Raw genomic sequence first — 25,832 nt, 5'->3', positions numbered from 1 at the left:
ACAAACAAAAGAAAACAATATAAAGATATACAGACCATAAAAATATTAAAATAAATTAGTAATTTAGCAATTTTTTTAAAAAATAAATGGATATTGATAGATATCCCAAACCGGACTTTCGTAGTCACAAAATCGGGCAGCAAAAAAGAAACACTAATGTCACATAAACCAGACGGGTCAGAGAAGGAGGGAAAGCCGGTTCTGGAAAGAAGAGAATTCCAGTATCCATCACCTCTTTGCTTCTGAACCTGTCCTAAGGCTCTAGCACAGAAGCATGCAGAGAACAGACTTTACCTGAAAATGTCAAACATGTGATTCTCATGCATGCATGCATCTCCCCACGTGCATATGCATGTTTGTAGCTTCGTGCTTCAGGAAGTAGCATCAGGGTAGGGCCATGAGTTACGACAAGTTCCTGGTTCATCTCTGGTCTGGTCATGATCCTGTTTGGTGAAAAAGGCTTCAGTTTTTGGCTGTGTAGTAAAGTTGGCTTCAGGCTTCGGGGTGTCACTGTTTTAGTGGGGACGGGAAAGGCCACAAAAGGGCAAAACACTGAATCAGAATCTGGCACGGGGGACATCAGATTGGGTTATGCCATGAATATTGCTCTACGCTATCAGAGCACGGGCACAAATAGCTAAGCTAAGAGGTTAGGAAACGACAGGAGCCAAATCACAATCTACCTTCTTCACCAATACTTCCTGGTAATCGTAGCTTCTGCGCCGAGGAGCAGATGGGTGGCTGGATAACCTGATTAAAAAAAAAGTCTCATGGTAAAGATCACTGACCAAGCATTGTTAGGCAAATGTAGAGAAGATGACCATTCAGCGCTTTCTCTCAGCATAGCAACATGTAAGTAGAAACTACCAATCAATCATTTATCACGAGTACGGAGTAGGAGGAAAGAAACGATCGCATCTCACCCTGAACTGCCACCGCCTCCGGATGAATAACCTCCAGAAACTCCATACGCGCCACCGCTACCACCAACCTACAAAAATTGAGAATCATTCACAAGGAAATACATGACACAGTGTTACTGAACTCCAGCAGCAGAACACACACCCTCTGATATGACCCTAGACTCGAAAAGTCCTCAGTTAGATTAAAAGGATAGTCGTGGATGTTATCCAAACCCCTTAACAACTCGTGAATCAAATTTAGTAGTTTCAATCCATAAGAACCCCCTAAACCCAATCCAAATCTGTCTATGAAACCTTGAAAACGGATAGAAAACGCCACAATCACGGGTGGCAAACGTACTCGATATGTCAAACGAGATACTAACGATTCAATCTCAAAACTCGAAACTAGTACTCAAAGAACAAGGAAGAGGAATCGCTGTCTCCTTTATTAGAAAACTCTAATAGCACCAAAAGAAAACCAAGCTTCCTGTTCAGAAATAACAACAAAATAATATAAAGCAGAAAACCCTAGATAGATGTCCAAAACTACATAGCTTTAACAAAACTCGTAAAAATAACGAAATCTGGTGTGATGATCTGTCGATCGTCCTCTCGGAGATAAAATTCGCCAAAATACTCAGACGACGCGAACGGTCGATCGCACTCTCGGATCAAAACACTCAGAAGTCACAATTGGTCGATCGTCATGGCGACGATCACTTGATCGCGCTCTTGGATCACAGCTCCACAAAAGTTACGATCGGTCGATCGGCAAGACAGGATCAAAGAGTGTGACGTCCGTCTTCATTCTTGATCTCGTGCTCCCGATCATTCCTATCATGTTCTTCCTCTTCAAAAGGATTTACCATCAAATACAAACCATCCTCTAGTCCGTTTGCTTCCACTCTCATGACAAAGAGCGTGTTGGTCTTCGCGGAGTATGCTCGATGCCCTTTTCTCGCTGTAGTAGCGCCACTTGATCTTCATGTAACTCCTTTGGTGTAAGAGGCACCAATGTGACCAGTTCAACCTTGAACTCAAATGAATACATATTAGCATATCCATCATGTTGTACCCACATATCGAAATGCCAAGGTCGTCCAAATAACAAATGTCCCGCTTGCATAGGTACCACGTCACACAACACTTCACCCTCATACTTCCCAAAGCAAAACGGTATCGAACTTACCTGCTCAACTTAGTCTCACCACAGTCATTAAACCGCTGTAGCCTATACAGTTTAGGATGTCGTGGTGAGCAATCCCAACTTCTCCACCATCGATGCACTAGCTACGTTTGTATAGCTCCCACTATCTATGATCACGTTACAAGTGTGTTCAAGAACGGTTCCGTGCGTGTAAAACAGATTCTCCCATTGTTCTATAATGTCGACCTTTGTGCAAGCCCACACGCCTAGCAACCAACAACTCACCCTTAACAGGCAGAGATTTCCTCATAACCATCCGAATCAACACTCTTGTCATCACCATACTCAGAATCAGTCTCTACCTTCCCATCCCTAATAACCATAACCCGCTTGTTCGCGCAATCTTTAGCATGATGTCCAAATCCCATACAAAGATAGCATTTAATATCACAATTCCGCGTGTCGGAAGAGTAAATGGTACCTTGCTTTTTCGGTTTGAATTGTTCACCTTTCAACTCGACTCTAATTGCAGTATGTTGTTTCTCTTGCAACTCACACTCAGGCCGTATCAACATCTTGCCCTTCCTCTTGAGCTGGCGCTCTACTCGGATGGCTACATGTAATAGATCCTCCAAAGTCTCGTAATGAAAGTGTTCTACGCGCTCCTGAATGTTCACATTCAATCCTCCCAAAAACCTCTCATTCGTGACCTCTACATCTTCTTCAATATCAGCTCGGATCATCAACATCTCCATCTCCTTGTAATATTCCTCCACACTGCAACTCCCTTGAACCAATTGTCGTAGTCTCCGGCACACATCTCTATGATAATGACTAGGTACAAATCGGCGTCTCATTACCTCTTTCATGACATTCCATGTGGCAATTGGAGCTTCACCAATATTCCTCCTCGTGACTCTAATCTGATCCCACCATACCAACGCATAGTCACTAAATCTCGAAACTACCATCTTAACCTTCTTCAATTCCGAATAATGCTGGTAATCAAAGACCATCTCGGTCTTCCTCTCCCACTCCAGGTAAGCCTCGGCATCACCTCTCCCATTGAATGGAGGAATCTCCATCCGGATGCCACTGAGATCATCATCGGGTCTCTCCCTACAGTGTTCCATTCGTCTAGGCCGCCTAGGAACTTCGAATGGATCATCCTCAAATTGTTCTTCGAGTTCCCCTTCCATCTCATCCCAGCTCGGACTATGCTCTTGCTCTTCCCTACGAGCAGCATAACGTTCAGCCCCTCCTCTCACAAACCGGCGAGCCTCTCGGGGTCGTTCATGTGGACAAACCCGTGGTGGCTCCCGCTGGCCCAACTCAAGTCGCTCTATACGCTCATTCACCTGCTGTAGTAATCGAACCATCTCTTGTGTCAGCGGATGATTGTCGGCATCCTCTCGAGCCACATGGGAATTATGCTCGTTCTCTATGGGTTTTTCCTGCAAAATCAACGAACGTGAAATAAATAGAAAGAACCAAGGAAAGAGAAGACGTCGGAACCTCACGCCCACTCAAGAAAAGTGTTTTCGCTCGCGTGTTTCCCTCAACTCACCAGATTCTTCTTACCAAGATTGATTTGCACTAATATCAAACTAAGGTTCGAAATCTCTAGCGATCCCACTGACAAATCAAGGAGTTCGCCTAAATGTTTATGAACGACTAACACCAATTCCAAGATACAAGCAAGATTAAGTTATACTAATACCCAAATCCCAATTTTTTTTGGACTAAATTTCTGACCTAAAAACACAAAAAACCTCCAAACTAGAATAAAAAATCATATCCAACGAAAATACTAAGGAAATCCTATGAACCCTAAATGAATAACAAGATAGAAACCCAAAACCCTAATTGATTTCTGAATTAAATCCTGAAACAAATAGGATATCAAAAGAAAGATAAAAACTAAAAGATAGAAAAACCCTAATTTGAGAACTAGACTCTCATACCAAATGATATGATCATAGACTCGAAAAGTTCTCAATTAGGTTAAAAGGATAGTCGTAGATGTTATCAAAATCCCTTAACAACTCGTGAACCAAATTTAGGAGTAGTTTCAATCCCTAAGAACCCCCTAAACCCAATCCAAATCTGGCTATGAAACCTTGAAAACGGATAGAAGACGCCACAAACATGGGTGGTAAACGTACTTGATATGTCAAACGAGATACTAACGACTCAATCTCAAAACTTGAAACTAGTATTCAAGAACAAGGAAGATGAGTCGATCATCAGAGTGACCATCGCTCGATCACGATCTCGGATCACAACTCCACAGAAGTGACGATCGACCGATCGTCAAGACATGATCGATCGATTGTCGACTCCGAACAAAGAGTCCAACATCCGTTTTTATTCTTGCTCCCGTGCTCCCCATCGTTCCTATCATCCTCCCTTCCTCAAAAGTAAAAAAAGAAAAGAAAAGAAAAGGATCTGCAGCTATAACTTCCACGAGAAAGACATACCAGTGCACCATAAGACAAATAACCTTCAGCAGGCAAACCACTTGAGCCATAACCACCTGGATAATGATTCCCACGTCCGGGCCTTCTGCTATCTCTTCTGTCATAGTCTATCCTATCAGAAGCATCTGGTGCAACAGAAGCATCTGGTGCAACAGGCAAAACTGCAGAAGCAATACCTTCCCTGTCAAAAAAGTTGGCTCTTAATCTCGAAGTTATTTGTATAAGAGCTTCCTTGGCAACATCAAGTTCTCCAGAAATCTGATCATAAAACAAAAACAGCTGTCATTATTTCACAAAAAGAAAAGTGCTTATAGATGTAAGAGGATAAAGTGCACTGACCATCATATATGATTATGAGTTTATGACAAATTTACCTGCACCATTTCATCATCTTCAAAGGCGACTTTTGGAAGGTTCTCTTTTCCAAGTATGCGAATACTAGCTTTGGTCGTTCTTCTCATCTCAGTTACGATAGCTCCTCCTTTACCAAGCAGACAACCAATCCGTGAACTATGCACAAGTAGACGCATGGTGAATGAGACAAGTCCAGAATATCTTTCAACCTTTTCGCTGCACTTTGGCAGCAGCCGCATAACAGCTTCTATAGTCGGAGAATATGCATCCTCAGAGTACTGAAGTAAACACAAGATAGAGAAACAATCAAGGAATAATAGCTGAAGCCGAATAATGTTTCCTTGTTTAAATGAAAAGAAATCCCACCTCACTTGCTGAGATAGTTATGAGGCAATCGTTTCCTTCACTTTTAGAGCTATCAACTTTAATGGTTGCTTTGGTATCCTGCCGAAGCTGATTGATTACAGAACCACCTTTCCCAATAACACCTCCAATATTTTCAACTGGGGAAACTAGCCGAAGAGAGAATTCTTTTGTTGATGCCTCATTCCTCGGAGCTTGGTATATGGAGCGTGACCAGTCTCCAGCATCACTTTTGTATCCTCCATAGGAACCCACCAATGGTGCTATCCCCACAATTTGAGCACCAGCTGCTTGGCTGATGAGCGAACAAGAAGGATATCCACCAACAGTTGCAGAAGAAAGTAAGTGCTGAGTCCGTGATGGATTTTCATGAAGACGAGAAGCAATCTGATGAAGAGCCCTCTTAACGGTAGGTACTTCTCCAGAAATCTACAAATAAAGAGTTGCCCAATCAGCCAAAAAATAACTTCATATGTTAAAAACCCGAAAGCAAAGACATTAACCAATTAGCGCAAAACACAAGAACACAGATACCTGAATGAGGTCATCTGAGCTCAAGGCACATGGAGGCATATTTCTGTCCTTAATGATCCGAATTTCAGCACCTGTCTCACTACGAATCTTCTGAACTATTTGTCCACCTTTACCAAGAACACATCCAACCTGGTCCGAAGGCACAAGCATCCTGGCAGTAACTTGCTGGTCTTCTTCACTTCTCTCTTCACCATGTAAATCCTCCGCAACAACTCTATCATGGATCTTGAATAATGCATCTTGAGCAGGAGAAACATAATTGTCACCATATTCAATGGCATTGGTCTCATCACTAGGGCTGTAGATCGTAATTACACGTTCATCGCACCCTGGAATTGACTCCCCGATTCTTATTTTTGATTTAGTGCCAACCCTTAGTCGCTTGATAATCTCACCTCCCCTACCAATGACACTTCCAATGTTTTTCATAGGGCACAAGTACCGGTAAACAGTATCAGCACGATCAATTACAAACGAGTCTCTATCATCACCACGGTCTCTCCTTTTGCTTCCATTGTTCTCATCATAGTCAGTCTGACCACAGTACCTCTTTCCATGGTTATTCCTTTGATCAGCAGTCATCGTGAAAAGGGAAGAATCTGCACCTAGCAATCGCATTACCAAGAAAAAAAAAACAAAATTGGATCTTTCAACAAAACAAAGCAATTCTGCAGAACTGTATCTACATGATGCGCAGTAAATCAGCACACAAAAGCAAAATTATGAACCACAATTATATGCATTAACATGGGTTTTTGTAAACACCCCACGAATATCACTATTAATGCACCGAAAATGTCAAGAAACCACAGCAGGTTTCCACGGGACAAGCAAATGACTCGGAAAAAGTAGCAAGGAACATAATAAGCAGCAGCTCCGAGAAAACAACAGATTTCGAAATTTCAATTAACCAAAGAGCGAACAAGGAAGAGTCTGAAAAAACAGAGCAGCTAAAACCGAAACCGACATGAAAAGAATCAAATGGAAACCTGAAATTCAATAAATAAACGAGTACAAAACTCCGCTAACGATCCACCAAACTCTTTGATCGGAGAAAAGGGTGAATCTTCTTTGTCTTGACGGAATCGTATCTTCGGATTTTGGGGTTTAAAGATTCTTACTTCTTAGGGTTTGCAGCTCGTGTCGTCCGCTTTGGACGTTTGATACAAGAATTACACAACTTTTTCCCTTTTTACTAATAACGCCTCAAACTTCTTAAACTATTAGCATTCTTTCCCCTCTATTATGTATTTTTCAAATAGACCCCGAAGATTAGGAAACTATTTCTCAAATAGCGAAAATCACAGCAATACATCCAAACTAGGGCTGCACATTTCGGTTCGGTTCTTCAGAATCGGACCGAACCGAATCGTTAAAACGGTATTTTTTCTAACCGAAACCGTTGTTATTTCCCGAACGGTACCATTTTTAGAGAACCGAATTTTTCCAGAATCGAACCGAACCGAACCGAACTTTAAAAATCCCGAAAAACCAAATATTTTAAAGGAAATCTATTATTTTTTTAATAAAACCCAAAATCGAACCGAACCGATACCGAAACCGAACCGAACCGAATACAATAAAAAACCCGATTGGTACCTATTTTTGTAAAATCGAAAGAACCGAACCGATTCATTCCGTCTCAAACCCGAACCGTTTCCCGAAACGCTCACCCCTACATCCAAACACAATGTATTAGGTTATTGTAATTTTTTTATAATTATCGTACTATATCTGTTAGTTAGAAGCATCGAATCTTAAATTTAATTTTAATATAGATTTTTTTTATATAGAATTTATAATTTGAATATAATCTAAATTTAAATGTTATATAATGAATCAGGATCTGTTTCATTGGATTGGGCTTCTTCATCTCATTATTAGGCTTGGACGTTAGCATTTCTCATTACGAAACGACGTAGTTTTGGGTGGTTCCGTCTCCCCTCATCGCGTGCGGATTGCTCGAGCGATGCAGAACTGCAGATGAGAGAGAGAGAGAAGAAACGTGAATTCTTCAATGCAATCGCATGCCCAATCTTCTTTCCATTGGAGAGACTGGTCGGCTTCGCTTCGTCAGCCTGGTTCGCTGTGTCTCTACCGCTTCTCTCTCTAGTAATTCAGTTGCTGCTTCACCCCCTTCCACGGGAGATCCAACGATCCAAACCCATGTCGAATCTTCCCCTTTTTCCATCAGAAAATGGGATTACACGGATCGAAATTCGAATCTTTTGGGTGTAGGGGTGAAGGAGAATCTCCGCGCCAGTGGTTCTTCTCTGAAAGACCTGCTTTTGGGAGTGTCCGATGTGGTGCCCTATGTTTCACGTAGATTTAGAAGATTTCCCGGGTTGGAATCGGAAAATGTGCTCGAATTATTACTCGATTTTGAATCAGAGTGTCGGAAAGGTGGAATTGGAGGCAAAAAGGTCGAAGCTTTATGGGAGGTTTTCAGGTGGGCTGGTGGGCAATACAAGGGCTTTAAGCATCTTCGCCAATCGTGTGAGATCATGGCATCGATGCTTCTCCGAGAGGGAATGGTTAAGGAAGTTGAACTGTTGCTTATGGAAATGGAGAGCAGAGGAGATACTTTGGATAATAAGGAAATTTTTAGCGAATTGATCCAAAAGTATGTCGCTGCTCTTGATTCCGAGAAGGCAGTTCTGCTGTTTGACTGGATGAGGTGTCGGGATTTAGTGCCTTCAACTTCATGTTACCAGGCTCTCATTGATCATTTGGTTCGTGCCCAGAAAACAGAACCAGCGTTTAGAATTTGTCTGGACTGGGTGGAAGCAACAGCTGAATCAAATAACCTAACCGTTCACGAAATCGGCAAAGTTATCGAGTTGCTTTGCTTAGATCAGAGGATTCAGGAGGCGAGGAGTCTTGTAAGGAAGCTTCTTGCTTTGGGTTGTAAGTTGAGTAGGTCAGTGTTTGATAAGATTGCTTTAGGCTACTGTGAGAAGCATGATTTTGAGGATTTGCCGAGTTTTTTCGCTGAAGTGAACTATGCACCTGACGTGTTTGTTGGCAACAGGATCATTCATGTTCTCTGCAGAAAGTTTGGTGCAGAGACAGCAAATGCATATATGGAGGAGCTTGAGGATCTAGGTTTCAAACCCGACGAAGCCACCATTGGAATCTTGATTGTTTGGAGCTGTTGTGAAAGAAATATCAGAAGAGCGTTTCTTCATCTGTCTGAGATTGTATCAAAAGGTCTAGAACCGAATGTGTACTCCTATAACGCTATCCTAGGTGAGCTGTTTAGGACAGGATTATGGGAACATGCCCGTCATATTTTAGATGAGATGAAAGATAGCGGGATAGATCCAACTATGTCGACGTTTGAGATAATGTTAGCCGGGTATTTCAAAGCTAGACGGTTTGAAGAAGCCAAAATGATTGTTCACGAGATGCTTCATTATGGTTTGGTTGAAGCGTCAGCGGTAGAGGATCCACTTTCCCAAGCTTTTATCTTATTAGGGTTCGATCCATTAGCTGTCAGATTGAAAAGGGACAATGATGCTGGCCTCTCCAAGACGGAATTCTTAGATGATCTTGGGAATGGGCTGTACTTGGACACTGATACTGGTGCCTATGAGCAAAGGGTGAAAATGGTCCTTGAGAGTTCTATGCTACCAAATTTTAATTTGCTCATCATTAGAGCATGCGATCATGGAAACTTAGGAACCATTTTGGAGCTGGTAGATGAAATGGTCAGATGGGGTCAAGAACTATCGCTTCGGTGTTTCACTGCTTTAGTAAAGTGTCTCTGTGCTTCCCGCTCTCATGTCAGGGTAAGTGCTTCCCTTTTGAAAAAATGGCCTAAGTTGGCTAACCAGCTAAATGGAGAAACCCTCAATTTTCTTGTTCAAGAATATTGCAAAAAAGGGTTTACTGATCAGGGGAAACTCATTTTCGACAGAATGGTTCAGATGCATCTGCCTACCGATGAGATGACGTATACACTTTTGATTAAGGGCTTATGTAAGAAAGGAACAGTCCATGATCTTCGTAATTTGTGGGACATTGCTTGCAAGGATAACTGGGTACCTAATTTGGATGGTTGCAGAGGTCTTTGGGAGTGTCTTATCCACAAAGAAATGGTGAAGGAAGCGCTTCAGCTCTTTGATAGCGTGTTAATGTCCTACCATCACTCTCAGCCAGAAGCATGTAAGATCTTTATCGAGAAGCTCTGCAACAATGGGTTTTCTCGCATTGCTCATTCTGTTGTCAAAAGACTTGTAAAAGGAGGATACATCTTGGAAGACGAAGTTTACGGCCATCTTATTACAGGTCTCTGTAAGGATAATAATGTTTCTGCTGCCTATGCTGTTCTGAGTGACTTGCTGGACAAGAATTTTGTTCCGGGTTTGGACGATAGTTTGATGTTGATTCCTCTGCTCTGCAGGGCTAACAAAATCTGTGAGGCTATTGCTTTAGCAGATCTTTGTCTGAAATCTTATCCAACAGATTCATTTTATGTCCACCGTGCTTTGACAGAGGGACTATGTTTGGCAGGAAAGATTGCGGATGCTGAAAACCAGTTTCGGATAATGCTATCAGACGGGTTTGTCCCCGATGATATCCTCCGGTTGATGTTTCAAGGTTACTGTAAAGCTAACAACTCAAGGAAAGTCCAGGAGGTATTAGGAAGCTTCGTAAGGAAGAATTTGAGCATTTCAGTCGCCGGTTATAGAGAATATGTTCGAAGCATGTGTTCAGAGCGTCGGTTCTTCAATGCAATTAGTCTGAAGGAGTTTTTGCTGGGGGAAAGGCACCATTCCGGCCTCGTCATCTACAATCTACTGATATTCTACCTATTTCAGTCTAAGAACTGTTCTCTCGCGAATCAGATCCTGCAGGAAATGCAGGGAAAGGGGCTCTTACCCGATGAAAGCACGTACAACTTCCTTGTCTACGGCTTGTTTATCTGTAAAGACTTCTCGAGTTCTCTGCAGTATCTATCTTCTATGATCTCCAAGGGATTGAGACCAAACAATCGAAGCTTAAGAGTGGTAGTAAGTTCTTTGTGCGATAACCGAGAGGTTGATGAGGCTCTGGAGCTTAGTCAAGTAATGGAATCAAGAGGCTGGACACATGGTTCAGTCATCCTAACCAAAATCGGAGAAGCCCTTATCTCGAGTGGCAAGATACAAGAAGCCGAATTCTTTCTGACCCGTGTGACAAGCAATGGTATTACCCATAAACAGGTAAACTACGATAAACTCATCAAGAAGCTTTCTCTGTCTGGGAGGCTAGACACTGCTGTTCATCTCTTAAACATGATGTTAAAGAAAGGAACTGTCCCGGATTGCTCAAGTTTCGATTCAGTCATCAATGGGTTTCTGAAATGCAATGACTTGGAGAAAGCCATGGATTTTCAGACAGAAATGCTGGACCGAGGCCTGAAAACTAGGATTATTACGTGGAACGTTCTTGTTCATAAGCTTTGCGAGTCGGGTCAAGCCGGGAAAGCAGAAAGGCTTCTGAAATCGATGGTGGAGTCGGGTGAAAACCCGGCAAAGGAGATGTACGAAGCTGTAATTGAACGATACCGGGTTGAGAACGATACAGTCAAAGTGTCGGAGATCATGCAACTGATGCAGCAGAGTGGTTATCAACCTGACTTTGAAAGCCATTGGTCTCTGATTAGCAACATGAACGCTTCAATGGAGAAGGCAGCAAGTACTGGCCAAGGCTTTCTCTCAAGACTTCTCTCCGGAAGTGGGTTTTCTTGGAAGACCCAAAAGTTTCGGGGTTAATTTAGAAATATGGAAAATTTCATGTCCTTTTCACACTATTTTTCCAACAAGACGTTCCCCTCTTTTGTTTTGTCGAAAATTTGATAAATCTGCATGCAGATTAATCTTTATATAATCAAATCAAAGATAAACATATTTCCCAATTAAAAAAATGTTCTTTTTTGTTTAAACTTGCATGAAACACGAAATTCTTGGATAAATACGAGTATCTAAAAGCAACATATATAGATCTATATGATTATCTAAAATAAAATTCCTTAGATGGCAGTTTTTGTATGGTATATTTATATAATTTTATTATATAATTGCTTTGATCCCACCGTACCTATCTTCATATGCTATATTTATATATTTTTATTATATAACTGCTTTGATCCCACCGTACCTATCTTCGAGTAGGATATTCCACGTGGAGAATGTTCGGATTGTACTTGTTCGTTCACCATCTCCAATCACTTGGGGACTTTTTTTTTCTTTCAAGTTGCCAATCTTATGGAGATACTTTGCAGAATGTTCGGACAAGAAACGTGGGTTTGTTCGAGTGACAGGCCGACCAATCATAACTAATTCACTAATTATTATAACTTATATATCACTCAATAATACGATCGATTCAACTGCTCCCCATGTTCTCTCAACGGAAACGTATAATGAAAAGACGATTCCCTTATATATTCCAAGTGTCCAAATTTGAAAACAATTGATACTTTCCACAATTGGAAAAATGGGTTCGGTGGATTAGGAGAGAGCGTATACACCCCCGTATATGCTAAAAAAGCCTACGTGTAATTTATTTGCTTGTTATATCATATGATCATATCTGCATGCATCATGATAGTTGTCAATGTTGATTTAACGGTGGATGCTTGAGTGAATATAATGCATAAGTTTGCACAAAATGTAATCGAGTCGTCGTTTTATAATATATCAACGTAAAATTCTGATAGTCTTTTGGTCGACAGCAAATGAATTGAATTCTTGGTATTCGACAAGTTTTACGTTAAAATATAAGGTACCCTTGATATATATATTAATGAATAACCAACATGTTCATATATTAGGAATTTTTATCGGTTATTTTATGGGCACAAGGAAGAAAAACTCCCATCAATGACTGAGATACCCTTATCCTTGTCCAAAAACATGCATATGTGTGTGTATATATACATATAGCTGTTACCCATTGCCTTCATCATCGAGCAAACAAACTCTCAAAGCTTGAGTTGGAACACCAAATACTTCCCCCCCAAGAAACTCAAACCCTAACTTCCTCCCCAAGAAACCCAAAACCCTTTCAAGAGAAAAAAGAGAAGAATGAAGTCCGATCAGAACGAGATCGTCGGAGGAGGAAAAGACGTCGGTGCTATGAACAAACGGATAGCAATATTCGACTTCATACTGAGGATTATAGCGTTCTTAAACACTATTGGCAGTGCCATTATCATGGGAACCACCAATGAAACCCTCCCTTTCTTCACCCAGTTCATACGTTTTCGTGCCGAGTATAACGATCTTCCGGCCTTGACGTATACAGGCCTTTCTCTCTTACAACTCTTTGCCGGTGTTTTTTACTTTTTTGAGGTTTTTTCCCCCTAAGACAGCTATTTTCTTCGGTTTGAAACTTGTATCAGGTTCTTCGTGGTTGCAAATGCTGTTGTCAGTGGTTACCTTATCCTGTCTCTGGCTCTGTCCTTTTTCAACATTCTCAAGAACAATGCCCAAAACAGTAGAGTTCTACTCATCTTCCTCGACGTGGTAAGTGTCTGCAATTGTTTTAAGAAAAAAGATTTATTTTTTGTTTCTGACAGGACATCGAGCTTACAAATTATGATGGTGATGTGTTAGGCGTCGTTGGGTCTTCTGACGGCTGGAGCATCGTCGGCAGCAGCCATAGTGTACTTAGCACACGAGGGGAATAACAGAACGAACTGGTTTGCCATCTGCCAACAGTTCAACTCTTTCTGCGAACGTATCTCTGGTTCTCTCATCGGTTCCTTCATAGCTGTCGCCCTTTTCGTACTTCTGATTCTCCTTTCGGCCATTGCCCTTTCCCGGAGCCGCTGAAACTATCATCTATCTGTTTGTTTGAATATACGGGTTGGTGTGTAAAAATGTGAAAAAATTCGATCTTCAGTTGTATCCTTTTGTATCTGTTTTCAGCTCCTTTTTTTCTCTTCTCTTTCTCTTTCGCGCCTTTCCCTGTCGCTTATGTAACGGGTCGCTGAATCAAAGTTGTGTTTCATCGTCTGTTCATATCTTGTTTCTGGGAATGCAGCATGTATATATACAGATTAAACGAATGGAATGAAGGGTAAAATCAAGAAGGTAAATTAAAAAGCTAACTTCAAGAACTTACTCATAAGACAATGATTCTGGACATTGCAGATTCTGCATATAAGGTTTCATATATTGTGTTAAGAGTCCCAGCTGTTATTCAGTGAATCCATAAGCCATGGCTTATACATTCTCTCTTGCATGTAAGGTATATAGACCATACCAGGAACCCTCTCAAAGTTGACTAACTGCATATATATATATATATATGAACTTAAGTCCAATTAGCATTTTCTCACTATATGAATAGCAACCTGTGACTGGTTTATTGAGAAATTTAAGTGATCGATAATATCTTCACAAGTTAGCACCATTTATGGTGGCTTATGGAGAAGGAATGAAATATTGGACCGTCGAAGGGTTAGAGAAGCTGGCAATATATACGGGGATCAAGCAAGAAATTCAAGGAGGTGTGACTCACAAGCCCAAAAACAGACCCTTTTGTCGTCAGGGGGTCAGTCCAAGAACGCGGCTACCCTCAGCCACATGGCTCAATGGGAAAGTGCTCGGCTCGAGGCCGAGGCTAGGCTGCTTCTTCATTTACACAGCACCACTGTCCGAAAAACCTTAACACATCAGTTCACCATGGCTTCTTCCCTCACAAAACATCCTCCACTTGGACAAAACCAAAAGAATGTAGCGACTGATAGGTTCAACAGGACGAATCTCCAACATCTACAGTGACATCCTCCGAGAATGTCCCCATGGTGTTGACGCCTTCTGCAAGGCTAGGAGTCCAACAAGAAAGCAAGAACAATGAAGACATCGAATCATGCGGAATCCCGACGATGATCGAGTTCTTCGCTTCTTCCTCTGCTTCCTCCGAGATGGGTCTGATCAGAGAAGACGAACACGATTGGTTCGCTTCGACAATCCACGAGTTCACGAACTGTCCGACTGAAGGAATCGGAGAAGGAGGGTCTACGAGCCATCTGCTTGGAGATTCACTGGACCGGAACTTCTCCGCCGGCGCCGGAGAAAACGACGTCGTCGGCGTCGGCGATGGCGGCAAGCGAGAGTAGCTATGGAAGTGAAATTCCCAATATTTTGGGCCTACGATGAGCCCAAAACTGTCCTAATATAGGTTTACTTAGAGCCCAAACCTCCGACTGATTTCGAATTCCCCCCCCCCCCAAAAAAAGATTATTATTATTAGGTTTGCAAGTAAAACAAAATTATATTAATAATGGTAGGTTGAAACATTTAGGCGAACTAAATCGAATAAGATATAATTATAACCGAACTGAATTTTACATAAATTTTTTTTTTAATTCGAATATATTGAATCCGAATGGAATGGAATAAAAAACGAAAAAACCAAATTTTTTTTTTCAAAAATAAGTTTTTTCTAATAAAAAAATCGAATCAAAGCAAATTAAATCAAAATAAAGCTGAATCAAAATTGAGATAGAAACTGAATGGTTAAAATTTTTTATAATTGAAATAACTGAAATAAAACCACACAATTTATATTAAGATAGAATCTTCTCCATTTTTTCTCTCATGGGTAGCATATTTTATGGACCTCTTAAGACAGGACACTAACGTTTCATATCAAGAACTATATTCTAACTATGTTAAATAAATATAATGTCATTTTCTACTGATTCTTTTACAAATTTGAAATGATCGTTGTTGTTATTAATTCCTCTAGAAAACGGCGTCGTATATGGTGAACCCGATACTCCCACCAACAGAATATTGTGCAATAACGAAATTGGTAAAGCGCACAAATGAAAAAATGCCACGTCAACCCTGGGTATCCATCGTAATTAAGTGGAACTTAACGGGCATTTCCACTCATTGGTATCTTTTTTTCTCTCTCAGAACAAACCATGGTTTTTTTTTCCCATCTGCACAAACAAGCGAGGAGAGGGAGGGAGAGACAGGAAGGGAGAGAGAATCTCTCTCGATTTCTGGGTTTAAGCTGTTCAAGAGTCATCGATCTCGAGTTTCGATTTTGTTGCTGATATTTTTAGCTGAGGGAATTTAGGCTTTTTCTTTTGCTGCATTTTGCTCTGAATCCTCTCCCTCTCGTTTTTAGTTTTTTTGGTAAGCTCGATCCTCCATCTCATATTTCGTGAAAATTCGCCTTTTTTGTATTAGCTCGCAAAAGGATGTGTTTGATTGTTCTTGGTTACGCTGTTTCTCTCTCAGATTCGAGATCCACTTTCGTAAATCCTGTGATTTGGTTGTTAGGGTTCTTATATCTGATTCTGATTCATTGCCATCTAACTTCTGCCTGCGTTCCTATTTCATTTGCATGTTTTCCCAATTGCCTGTGCTCTAATTTCTTTATCTTTCTCCGTCGTATTAAATTTTCCCTTCTATTCATGAATGATGGAATGTGGAAATCGGTAGGACTATGGATATGAGTTTGACTTTTTTTCATGCAGAAGAAGATGGTTTACAGAGTTATATGGTGGAATTCGATTTAAACCGAATTTGGGTTCGCTTTCATTTTCCCTAAAAATCTCAATTAAACTTGGGAACTAACAAAATTTAGTATTCAACAGTGAAAGTTAGTTTCCAGATTGAAGAATGTAACTCTTGTTCAGAATCTGTGTCTTGATCTGTTTTGTTGTTCACGGTGTAATTATTACATGTTTCTGAATGTGATACTGTCTTTGCTGTTTCATGTATGTCGTCTTACGTAGTTTTGACCTAGTCTTTTAGCTGTTGGCGTTCTTTTTGGTTTCTTCTGTACGTAGGAAATGGAGAGCAGTCGTAGTGGAATGGAATCGATTCTCCCTAACTACAAGATGGGGAGAACTCTTGGTATCGGTTCCTTTGGTCGTGTGAAAATAGCTGAGCATGCATTAACAGGGCATAAGGTTGCTATCAAGATCCTCAATCGTCGCAAAATCAAGAGCTTGGAGATGGAGGAAAAAGGTACGGTTTTTATTTATCCACACATCATTCTGTTCATCTTTGCTGACATGAGTAACTCATTGGCTTTTAGAGGGAGCAAAATCTGTCACTACACTGGAAATAGAATCTTGATCGGTTTTTTCAGTGATTGCCATTAATGACATATAACATAAACATATTGACTGACAATTTCTTTTGTCCTCCTTCCCTGGATTGTATCACATGACTTACTGTGGTTTTTGTTTTACTTTTTTCCTTTGCAAAGTGAGGAGAGAGATCAAAATCTTGAGACTGTTTATGCATCCCCACATTATCCGTCTCTATGAGGTCATAGAGACCCCGACAGATATTTATGTTGTCATGGAGTACGTGAACTCTGGCGAGCTTTTTGACTATATCGTAGAGAAGGGTAGGTTGCAGGAGGATGAGGCTCGCAATTTTTTTCAGCAGGTATTTTTTTTCCCGGACCTATTTATAAAGGATTTCAAATAAATGTCCCAACAGAAGAGTTGAATATTGCCTATGACATGATCTGATGCAGATAATATCAGGAGTGGAATATTGCCATCGGAATATGGTGGCTCATAGAGACCTTAAGCCAGAGAACTTGCTTTTAGATTCTAAGTGCAATGTGAAGATTGCTGATTTTGGACTGAGCAACATAATGCGTGATGGTCATTTCTTGAAGACAAGCTGCGGAAGTCCGAATTATGCTGCTCCTGAGGTTTGCGTCTTTTTTGTCCGAGGGTCATCATGATTAAGGTCTGTGTTGCATAAAGATTTTTAATTATTGTAGGATCCGTAAAAAAAAATTGTTAATTGTATCAGGTCATTTCTGGCAAACTGTATGCTGGTCCTGAAGTAGACGTCTGGAGTTGCGGTGTGATACTCTATGCTCTTTTGTGTGGGACTCTTCCTTTTGATGACGAAAATATTCCAAACCTTTTCAAGAAGATAAAGGTACTTCTAGGCATTATAATATATATATATATATATATATATGTTTATTTGGATTTTTTGTTCTCTTCTTTCTCAAAACTGTAATGCTGAGCTGTTACTATTTTCCTTTAGGGAGGGATATATACACTTCCAAGCCACTTATCTCCTGGTGCTAGGGATTTGATTCCACGGATGCTTGTGGTCGACCCTATGAAACGAATGACAATCCCTGAGATCCGACAACACCCTTGGTTCCAAGCTCATCTTCCTCGGTATTTGGCTGTTCCTCCTCCAGATACAATGCAGCAAGCCAAAAAGGTCAGGAGACTGCTGTGCCTGATCATATCTCATCCTCTTGCACTTGCTAATCTATTGAACATGGCAAAATTGTTGGAATACATGATTCATGTTTGCAGATCGATGAGGATATTCTTCAAGAGGTGGTCAATATGGGATTTGAAAAGAATCATCTCATTGAATCCCTACGCAGCAGAGTCCAGAACGATGTATGGGCTCTACCACTTCTTATCGCGTTTTCTAATCTTTACCCACTAAAAGATGTAAAAAGCTACAATGTTTTATTGACCGTTTGTCTACCAGGGAACAGTGACATACTATCTGTTAATGGACAACCGTTTCCGAATCTCTAGCGGTTATCTGGGAGCTGAATTTCAGGAGAGTATGGTGGGTTATCTATTTGGTTTTTTTTTTGTTAATGTCCCTTTTTGTTGAAGTGGGACATGAGTAAACATTTGGGTTTTTTTCTTCAGGAAGGGTCCCGTAACCGAATGCATCCAGGAGAAGCTGCTGTTGCTTCACCAGTTGGTCATCGCCTCTCGGGATTTATTGATTACCAAGGAATGGGAATGAGATCCCAATACCCAGTTGACAGAAAATGGGCTCTCGGACTTCAGGTTATTAAAACATTGTGGCTCTGAATTCATTCAAGATATGCTTTTCTTTCCTTTTTGTCAATGAATGATGATTTCGACCCCCTTTTGTAAAAAAAACGAATGGCAGTCTCGAGCTCATCCGCGTGAAATAATGACGGAAGTGCTGAAAGCCCTGGGAGACCTGAACGTGTGTTGGAAGAAGATAGGGCAGTACAACATGAAGTGCAGATGGGTTCCTAACAACATGGATGGAATGCTCAACAATTCCATGCAAGACCACTGCTTTGGGGATGATTCCAACATAACGACAGACGATGATGATGATTCAGTTGCTGCCGCTGCTGCCAAGTCACCAAACGTTGTCAAGTTTGAAATTCAGGTACCTGTTTTGTTCTACTCCTTATGTTCCTGCATTCAGTGTCTAGGAGGAAAGCATCCTCAGTGTTTGTTCATTCACTTCAATGTCCATGACCCACAATTCCCATTAGGGGTGACTCTTTCCGGGTTTCGGTTCAGTTGTACATTTGGATTCAATTACTTGGGTCTTAGAAATTGATTGCCTTGTGATGGATGATGATGAAACAGTTATACAAAACCAGGGACGAGAAGTATCTGTTGGATCTGCAGAGGGTGAAAGGTCCTCAGTTCTTGTTCTTGGATCTTTGCGCCGCCTTTCTTGCTCAGCTCCGTGTCCTCTGATGAATTCTTTCAACAACCCCCCCCCTCCGCCTCACGAAGACATTGATCCTGTCCGTGTTACCTCTTTTTTTTTTTTACTTTAAAAAATGAAAAAAAAAGAAGAGAGAGGTTCTAGTTTCTTTGTACTTTTTTTTTGGGGGGAGGGAAAATCCTAGCTTGATGCAAGAAGAAGACAGCCAGTGATGTACATAACTTTTGAAAGTCGCTGGGCATATTTCTGTTAAAAAGATCCTCAAGAACAGAACATACAGTTTGGTTTTATTTGGAATTTAAATTTACTGTTCCAATGTAATGTAAAAATATTCCAAAGCAGCAGCAGTCAGTCAGCATTTGGAGTAGTAAAGGGTTAAGCATTTTAACGAATTCTGTAGTGCAATTAGAGTTTTACGTGCAATATGTATGTGCCTCCTCTAATGCATTTTTCATTGTAGACTTGTATATATAATGGTATTTGGCCTATGAGAACAGGATGTTATTTAAAAAAAAAAAATCTTCAATCACTAGAATTTGTTGGGAGAATTACCCAATACACCTTTTTACAATTTCTATTTTTCCCACCCAAGTTTACAAATTTGCAAATTCCCCCCCCCCCCCAAAAAAAAAAAAAGATAAAACCAAAACTGCAATGTGTAAACTACCATTCCTCTTGTCCTGCAAACAAAAAACACATCAAAAGAATGACATCAATACTTTTTTTTGCAGATTTTTTCTTTTAAAAATAAATCTTTATTAGAGAAAATTGTGTCAAATAACTATAACTCGGGTTTACCGAATTTTTTCCGGTTCAAAACTGTACCGGATCCAATTGGCTTACCGAGTCCCTCTTGAGCTTTCTTGTGGAGCACGCCAGAGAACCAAACATCTGAGGAAACGTGCGGCCTAGGGAAGCTCTTTTTATCTTGGTTTAGTACGGACAATCCGAAAGTGTTCTTGGCAAATACCATGCTCGTGCCGCTGACGTGGCTATCCGAGCTCGGCTGGTTGTACGTCAGCGTCGAAACGCCGTCGTTTTCTTTCCTGTTCTTCGTCCACGCAGAACCGCTCGCCGGCGGCGCTGTCGTATGTGACAAACCGGTGTGCCGGAGATCGGTCCTATCCATCGTAGCTGTTGCCTGAGATATCTCCGATGGTGTCTGGATAAATAATTGCTTCTCTCTTTCGGCGTTTTCCTGCAGATAACAACCCAGTTATTCATTTTTTTAGTTCTTGATGCCGAAATCGGTTGATCGGAACATAAAATTGAAAACCGGTTAACTACCAGGGAGTCTGGTATGGTCAAATAAGAACCGGAAACGTACCTGTTGGGTTGGCATTTTGCTGAAGTTTGGCGGGTATCTGAGAGGTTTGTGTGGGTTCCTTGGTTTCTTGGATGACAAGTTATCCCTCTTCTTAATGCTAACCCTTCTCCTGCAGCAATGAAATCTCTCAGTGTCCATACATACATACATACATACATACAGAACATATCAGTGTCGACAGAGTATACGACCTTCGTTGTAGTTCTTCACGGTGCTTAGCGTCCATTTCTTTATTAGGAGGATACTTGGGCAACGTCGAGGGGTCACATGGGTAAGGCTTCGTGGTGAAGTACTGAAGAGGGAAAAAAACAAAAACAGATAAATTGTGTTTAATTTGAAAAAAAAAAACTTCGGATTTTTCTTTTGTGAGATCCCATTAGGGTTTCTGTCTCACCTCTGACATAAGAGCAGAGGAGGATGTACGTCGCTTCTCGGGATCGATGGACAAGAGAGTCTCGAGAAGATTCACGGCCGTTGTCGGGAATTCCTCGAACCTTTCTCTCAGACAACCTCCGTACGAGTGTTGGGGTTTGAACATCTTGGTTTGAGGATGAAGTCTAGTCTTCTCCCAGAAATCTTCAGGAGGCGATCCACATAGCTTGTAAATCTTGTGCAGTTGTTCTATCTGTTCAGACAAAAAAAAAACAGACTCAGACTCTAACAGATCGAGAAGAGCTTGTCTGAACGAAGAACTTCGATTAGAATCAATTACAAAAAAAAAAAAAAACTTCGATTAGAATCATCCGTTCTGAACAGGGTAAAAACCTCGGTTCTTCCTTTGAGGACTGGTCCTCCGGTGAGGATTTCGGCGAACACGCATCCGACGCTCCACAAATCGACCGAAACCCCGTAACTCGTCGAACCCATCAGCAGCTCAGGTGCACGGTACCATAATGTCACGACCCGACTGGTCAAGTGGTTCTTGTTTCTCGAAGTGACGATGTTGGCTAATCCAAAATCAGCTAGCTTAAGAATCCCTTTGTTATTCACCAGAATGTTCGAGGCCTTGATATCTCTGTGCATGATCCCCCGTAAATGGCAGTGTTCTACTCCCCATAGAAGTTGTTTCATGTAGCATTTGATCTGCGTAAATAATTTGAAAGAAAACAAATTAATTAGGGTTTGAAGAATATATATACGGAGTTTCTTGGGGGATAAGTTATAACTAGGGTTCTTGCCTGTGCCTCTGTGAATTTAATGTCGGGGGATGAACATAAGCCTTCGAGATCGTGTTCCATGTACTCGAACACGAAGTACATGCTGTTCGAGTTTCGAGAGGCAATGATTCCTTCCAGTTTCATGATGTTGGGATGATCCAATCTTCTTAGAATAGAGATCTCTCTCGCTATGAATCGGATGTTTTCGGTCTCGAAGTTGTGGACTCGTATCTTCTTCAGAGCCACCGTTCGTCCTGTCCCTACCTCTCGTGCCCTGAACACGCTACTATACGTCCCTTGCCCTATCTGAAATACCCAGGAAAAAAACCCTAATTAAAATCGATTTCTTGTTTCACAAGAAAACTAGAAGTCTCAGGTATTAGGGATTGATTGATTGATTGATTGATTACCTTCTCTAGTTTCTCGAAACCCTCGGCGCAGAGAGGGAACCAACCGTGGACGGCCTCTGGTGCCGCGGAGGTGAGCCATGTGGGCCAACCCGCCGCCGGATCCACCTCTACGTTGGCTCGAGAAAGCCCCGACCTTAGGCTAAGACCGCTCGTCCCCACCGGTGGTCTGGAGAACTCCTGGTTGGAGCCGCCGGCGATTTGACGGTGGGGCGGCGGAGGGGCAATGGCTGGGGCGGCGGAGGTGGAGCTTTTGCGGCGGAGATGGCGGGGACCGGGAGAGGATAACTTGGAGTTTAAGCAACCCATTAGGATGAGAACGTGATGTCAGAAGAGGAGAGTCGCCGGGCGTCGGAGCGGGTCTTGGCCCGGGTCGGATAAACGGGTCCAACGCGGGGAGAGCAATCCCCACATTAGACCGATAAAAAAAATTTGGAAAAAGAAAAAGAAAGAAGAAATTGGGATGTCAAATAATAAGAGAGAGAGAGACAAATACTGCGCGGAGAAGGAAAATAGAGAGAGAGAGAGTTGCGGAGAACGAGACAATGTTCCTGAAACTTTGGAAGAGAGAGAAAGAAGAATTGAACAGCAGTCGCTAAGGGAAAACCGAATTAGGAATACGGATATATATATATATACACACACATATACGGTTTGGATCGAATGGTTGATACATAAATATATATATGTATATAAGAGTTTTTGACAGAATTGACTGAAAGCCAGAATTTCATTACCACTCATATCAGCAGAATTAACAAAAACATGAAAGAATTCACAGTTAAAAACAAAGAAAATAATATAACCTATAGGAGAGTCAAACAAGCACCAAATTAATTCACACGCCATGCACACTACTTGCAAGTTACAACAACATATATATGATCTAAATGCCAAATCAGCCCGGAAACACACATGTCCGGTTTAAGTGTTTCCATGCCAAACCGGCACTAAACCAAGTCAGTTCCATAGCAAACGACTCTCAAACCAGTCCTACACCGAACTCTCCGGTTCATTCCTCGTACGTACCACTTCCAAAATCAATAGAAGATTCGGAAATTTTAGTCACGGACTACGATTTCCCTTCTCTTTTCTTGTTTTCGTTTAGTATATACGCATCTGAGTCTGAAATGATCGTATCATTAGACCGTGATTTTTTCTTCCTTAAGCCTCAGAATAGCAGGAGCCTGACCGACATTGTTGCCGAAGCTCATGTTCTGGACGTTGTTTTCCGACATGGGTCGAAGGCGGTGGTCTGTTCCCGTGGCCGCGTTACGAGCGGTCGGGACGTCGTGGTTATGTTTTCCCTCGTACGTTGTAATGACGGCCTTTGGATCCGTTGAAGCCCTCTCTACGTGTTTGCGTACCGTACACCCTGCGGTTGTGCACTTGTAGTAGCTCCTGTAAAAAGATGATTACTTGTCTCAATAACGTATAATAATAATAACATAAAGTTTAATATTTGTTTTACATAATCTTAAACCGATCGAGATTAGTAGAATTATGGAACAACCTTGGATGAGGATTGCCCTTGACAACTTTCTGACCATACTTGCGCCACCTGTAACCATCGTCGAGAAGATCCACTTCGCTTCTTGTCTGAACGATGATCTTCGGTTCCGTCACCGTCCGGTGAGACATCGACACGCCGGAGTTTCCGCCGATTTTTCTACACCGACAATACAAATACCGATTTTTATTTAACATCAATTTACTCGGCCTAACGGCTCATATATAAAAAAACATCAATCGAGTGTCTCCTGAGTTAATCCTTTCAATTACGGCTTAACAAAAGAGTTATAGAACTACATACATACGACCATTTACCCGCTACATGTGTGTGTATATATATCACATCATACGACAATAAGTTGTATTGCTTCATTGACACCATATATATAGACAACTTGGAAATGACCATCATGATGATGATGATGTTTCCGCTATTCACCTTCAACCATCCATATACGTACCTTATTTTTGAAGCGTGAATATCTTCCCCATCGTCATCATTTTCCTCCTCCTCCTCATCATCATCATCATCATCATCATGGTCTTTACTCCGTCCATAACCACTATCATCACTAGATTCCATCATCTGAACCGAACCGTTTCCAAACACACGGAAGTCGCCGGAATCTCTACCGCCTCCGCCGCCGCGGCGGTTCAGTGGCCTCTCGTGGTTGTGTTGACCTTTGTAGATTATCTGAGTGATCTGTCCGTCCGACGACCGTTCCACCTTCTTCTTCACCGGACAACTCGCGTGCGTGCACTTGTAATAACTCCTCGGGAATTCGCACCCTTTGATCGGTTTCTGTCCGTACTTCCTCCAGTTGTAGCCATCGTCTGCGGGTTTGTCCACGCTCACAACGTTGTAGGAACGGCTGTATGCGGTGGAGGGCGGTTGCCTTTGCAACGCAAATGTTTGTGGTTGCGGTTGCGATTGCGATTGCGGTAGCGGTTGTGGCTGTGGGAAGAAGGCCTGAACGGGTTGTTGCTGGTTAGCTGGCATACCATAAGAACTTTGGCGCTGTATCAATTAAACATCATCAAACGCCATTAGGGTAGATAATCGATATCCAATTTGTTCATATAATCAAACATATTAATGCAACATAACCAAACACACTTAATTACACCTGATCCTTATGGTTTATGTTTTCATATAATTACACAAACCCAACGGTTTATGTTTTATCTTGTTCTTCCCTATTCTTAGCAAATCAAATGATGGGGTGAGCGGTTAAAGCAAGATTAATGATTGAGATTAATCGATTAATCAATTAATCAATTACCGGAGAAGGAAAGAAGTCGGGGGAGTTGAGCAGACCAGATGGGCTAAACCCAGAAGGGATCGTGAACAACGTCGACAACCCAAAACCCGAACTTCTCGCATCGCCGGAAAACCCCGCCGCCGCCGATGGAGACGCCGTGCATCCGGAGAGAAGTTGGGAAAAAAACCCTCTTTGGTTCTCGGACGTCGGCGTGAGTTCTTGGTAGTTGTCGGTGAACAGCGACGAGACAAAGCTAAGTGGGCCCGGGCTCAGGCTAAGCCCATCTCCACCGCCGCCGAAGATAGGCGGCGCGTCCGTTGCCGGTGGTCTGTTCGGGATGGTGATCGTCGGCCTCGTCGGCGCCACCAGCGCCGTCGTTCTCATCGAAGGTGCATCGTCTTGCGCCATTTCTGCCTCTGTATCAGCTTCTTCTCTCTCTACAAAACACAGAACAAGGCTTTGAGATTTCTCTTTCTCTCCCGCTTCCTTTCGACCTATATGTATATATGTGTGTGTATCGAGAGATTCATATGTATATATACACCAAAAAAAAAAAAAAGGACAAGAGTCTCTGTGTCTCTCTTCCAATCTCGATCACGGTTTCGTGCAGACTTGACATTGGTGTCGAAAGTCCGCGGGCTAAAGATGGAATACTTTAAAATATTATTATTATAATAATAATTACTGTTATTTATCTTCTGGGTCCAGTCTTTCTATTTTATCGTTTAATTTTATATTAATAAATATGAAAAATATGTCAACTTGTTTTGAGACATAAATATTTTAACCCTAATCAAAAGGATAGCCAATTTATGGCGTTAACTTCCAAAAGTCACCTTGGACCCTCTGTATTTTTGTGTATATACACAGATATATATATATACACACAGTCACACGCGTATGTAACATTTCTAGTTC

The 25,832-nt window shown here is 41.6% G+C and overlaps 5 protein-coding genes and 1 pseudogene across 11 annotated transcripts; 4 read left to right on the top strand and 2 right to left on the bottom strand.

Annotated features, from left to right (window-relative positions):
* Positions 1–50: 50 nt before the first annotated feature.
* LOC104822353 (KH domain-containing protein HEN4-like) lies at positions 51–6,906 on the bottom strand. Of its 4 annotated transcripts, XM_010553544.1 has the most exons (8): positions 6,773–6,906; positions 5,784–6,388; positions 5,253–5,678; positions 4,907–5,164; positions 4,533–4,790; positions 924–991; positions 684–750; positions 51–443 (listed from the first exon to the last, which is right to left on the bottom strand). In XM_010553544.1, the coding sequence occupies exons 2-8, from the start codon at positions 6,363–6,365 to the stop codon at positions 372–374; spliced, it is 1,731 nt and encodes a 576-aa protein (XP_010551846.1). In that variant the 5' UTR covers positions 6,366–6,388; positions 6,773–6,906; the 3' UTR covers positions 51–371. The 4 variants fall into 4 exon arrangements, with proteins under 4 accessions (XP_010551846.1, XP_010551843.1, XP_010551844.1 ...); XM_010553541.1 differs by lacking the exons at positions 51–443; positions 684–750; positions 924–991 and adding an exon at positions 1,330–3,506; XM_010553542.1 differs by lacking the exons at positions 51–443; positions 684–750; positions 924–991 and adding an exon at positions 1,330–3,506 and having other exon boundaries at positions 5,784–6,382.
* An 827-nt stretch (positions 6,907–7,733) lies between these two features.
* LOC104822352 (pentatricopeptide repeat-containing protein At5g15280) lies at positions 7,734–11,605 on the top strand. 3 transcript variants are annotated; one of them, XM_010553539.1, is made up of 2 exons: positions 7,734–8,703; positions 8,815–11,605. In XM_010553539.1, exons 1-2 carry the CDS (start codon positions 7,811–7,813, stop codon positions 11,540–11,542), a joined length of 3,621 nt encoding a protein of 1,206 aa, XP_010551841.1. In that variant the 5' UTR covers positions 7,734–7,810; the 3' UTR covers positions 11,543–11,605. The 3 variants fall into 3 exon arrangements, with proteins under 3 accessions (XP_010551841.1, XP_010551842.1, XP_010551840.1); XM_010553540.1 differs by having other exon boundaries at positions 7,734–10,073; positions 10,299–11,605; XM_010553538.1 differs by having other exon boundaries at positions 7,734–11,605.
* Positions 11,606–12,752: 1,147 nt separating this feature from the next.
* On the top strand, positions 12,753–13,789 carry LOC104822351 (casparian strip membrane protein 5). The gene is made up of 3 exons (XM_010553536.1): positions 12,753–13,068; positions 13,174–13,297; positions 13,388–13,789. Exons 1-3 carry the CDS (start codon positions 12,857–12,859, stop codon positions 13,604–13,606), a joined length of 555 nt encoding a protein of 184 aa, XP_010551838.1. The 5' UTR covers positions 12,753–12,856; the 3' UTR covers positions 13,607–13,789.
* Positions 13,790–14,192: 403 nt separating this feature from the next.
* On the top strand, positions 14,193–14,898 carry LOC109117040 (annotated as a pseudogene).
* An 819-nt stretch (positions 14,899–15,717) lies between these two features.
* On the top strand, positions 15,718–19,537 carry LOC104822350 (SNF1-related protein kinase catalytic subunit alpha KIN10). Of its 2 annotated transcripts, none has more exons than XM_010553534.2 (11): positions 15,718–15,928; positions 16,588–16,768; positions 17,013–17,197; positions 17,289–17,471; positions 17,576–17,707; positions 17,819–18,004; positions 18,103–18,192; positions 18,287–18,370; positions 18,457–18,600; positions 18,707–18,958; positions 19,165–19,537. In XM_010553534.2, the coding sequence occupies exons 2-11, from the start codon at positions 16,591–16,593 to the stop codon at positions 19,276–19,278; spliced, it is 1,548 nt and encodes a 515-aa protein (XP_010551836.1). In that variant the 5' UTR covers positions 15,718–15,928; positions 16,588–16,590; the 3' UTR covers positions 19,279–19,537. The 2 variants fall into 2 exon arrangements, with proteins under 2 accessions (XP_010551836.1, XP_010551837.1); XM_010553535.2 differs by having other exon boundaries at positions 16,553–16,768.
* Positions 19,393–25,466, bottom strand: LOC104822348 (cyclin-dependent kinase 12). The gene is given in 13 exon segments (XM_010553533.2): positions 19,393–19,929; positions 20,093–20,447; positions 20,577–20,685; positions 20,768–20,868; positions 20,971–21,201; positions 21,342–21,659; positions 21,755–22,039; positions 22,144–22,458; positions 22,460–22,548; positions 23,387–23,541; positions 23,654–23,809; positions 24,114–24,670; positions 24,936–25,466. Coding segments are annotated over 13 exon segments (3,075 nt in total). The 5' UTR covers positions 25,323–25,466; the 3' UTR covers positions 19,393–19,912.
* Positions 25,467–25,832: the final 366 nt, after the last annotated feature.

This window comes from Tarenaya hassleriana, unplaced genomic scaffold (genome assembly GCF_000463585.1).
Source record: "Tarenaya hassleriana unplaced genomic scaffold, ASM46358v1 Cleome36, whole genome shotgun sequence".
Taxonomy (NCBI): Eukaryota; Viridiplantae; Streptophyta; class Magnoliopsida; order Brassicales; family Cleomaceae; genus Tarenaya; species Tarenaya hassleriana.
This window is presented reverse-complemented; position numbering and strand designations above follow the sequence as displayed.

What these genes read in the sequence shown, in the direction of transcription:
- LOC104822350 (XM_010553534.2), top strand. Translation starts at nt 16,591, where the DNA reads ATGGAGAGCAGTCGTAGTGGAATGGAATCGATTCTCCCTAACTACAAG. An exon ending in CTGAATTTCAGGAGAGTATG is followed by an intron (nt 18,371 to 18,456) that starts GTGGGTTATCTA and finishes TTTTTTCTTCAG; the next exon opens with GAAGGGTCCCGTAACCGAAT. An exon ending in AATGGGCTCTCGGACTTCAG is followed by an intron (nt 18,601 to 18,706) that starts GTTATTAAAACA and finishes AACGAATGGCAG; the next exon opens with TCTCGAGCTCATCCGCGTGA.
- LOC104822353 (XM_010553541.1), bottom strand. Translation starts at nt 6,365, where the DNA reads ATGACTGCTGATCAAAGGAATAACCATGGAAAGAGGTACTGTGGTCAG. An exon ending in TAACTATCTCAGCAAGTGAG is followed by an intron (nt 5,165 to 5,252) that starts GTGGGATTTCTT and finishes TGTTTACTTCAG; the next exon opens with TACTCTGAGGATGCATATTC. An exon ending in AAGATGATGAAATGGTGCAG is followed by an intron (nt 4,791 to 4,906) that starts GTAAATTTGTCA and finishes TTTTATGATCAG; the next exon opens with ATTTCTGGAGAACTTGATGT.
- LOC104822351 (XM_010553536.1), top strand. Translation starts at nt 12,857, where the DNA reads ATGAAGTCCGATCAGAACGAGATCGTCGGAGGAGGAAAAGACGTCGGT. An exon ending in AACGATCTTCCGGCCTTGAC is followed by an intron (nt 13,069 to 13,173) that starts GTATACAGGCCT and finishes AACTTGTATCAG; the next exon opens with GTTCTTCGTGGTTGCAAATG. An exon ending in TACTCATCTTCCTCGACGTG is followed by an intron (nt 13,298 to 13,387) that starts GTAAGTGTCTGC and finishes GTGATGTGTTAG; the next exon opens with GCGTCGTTGGGTCTTCTGAC.
- LOC104822352 (XM_010553538.1), top strand. Translation starts at nt 7,811, where the DNA reads ATGCCCAATCTTCTTTCCATTGGAGAGACTGGTCGGCTTCGCTTCGTC.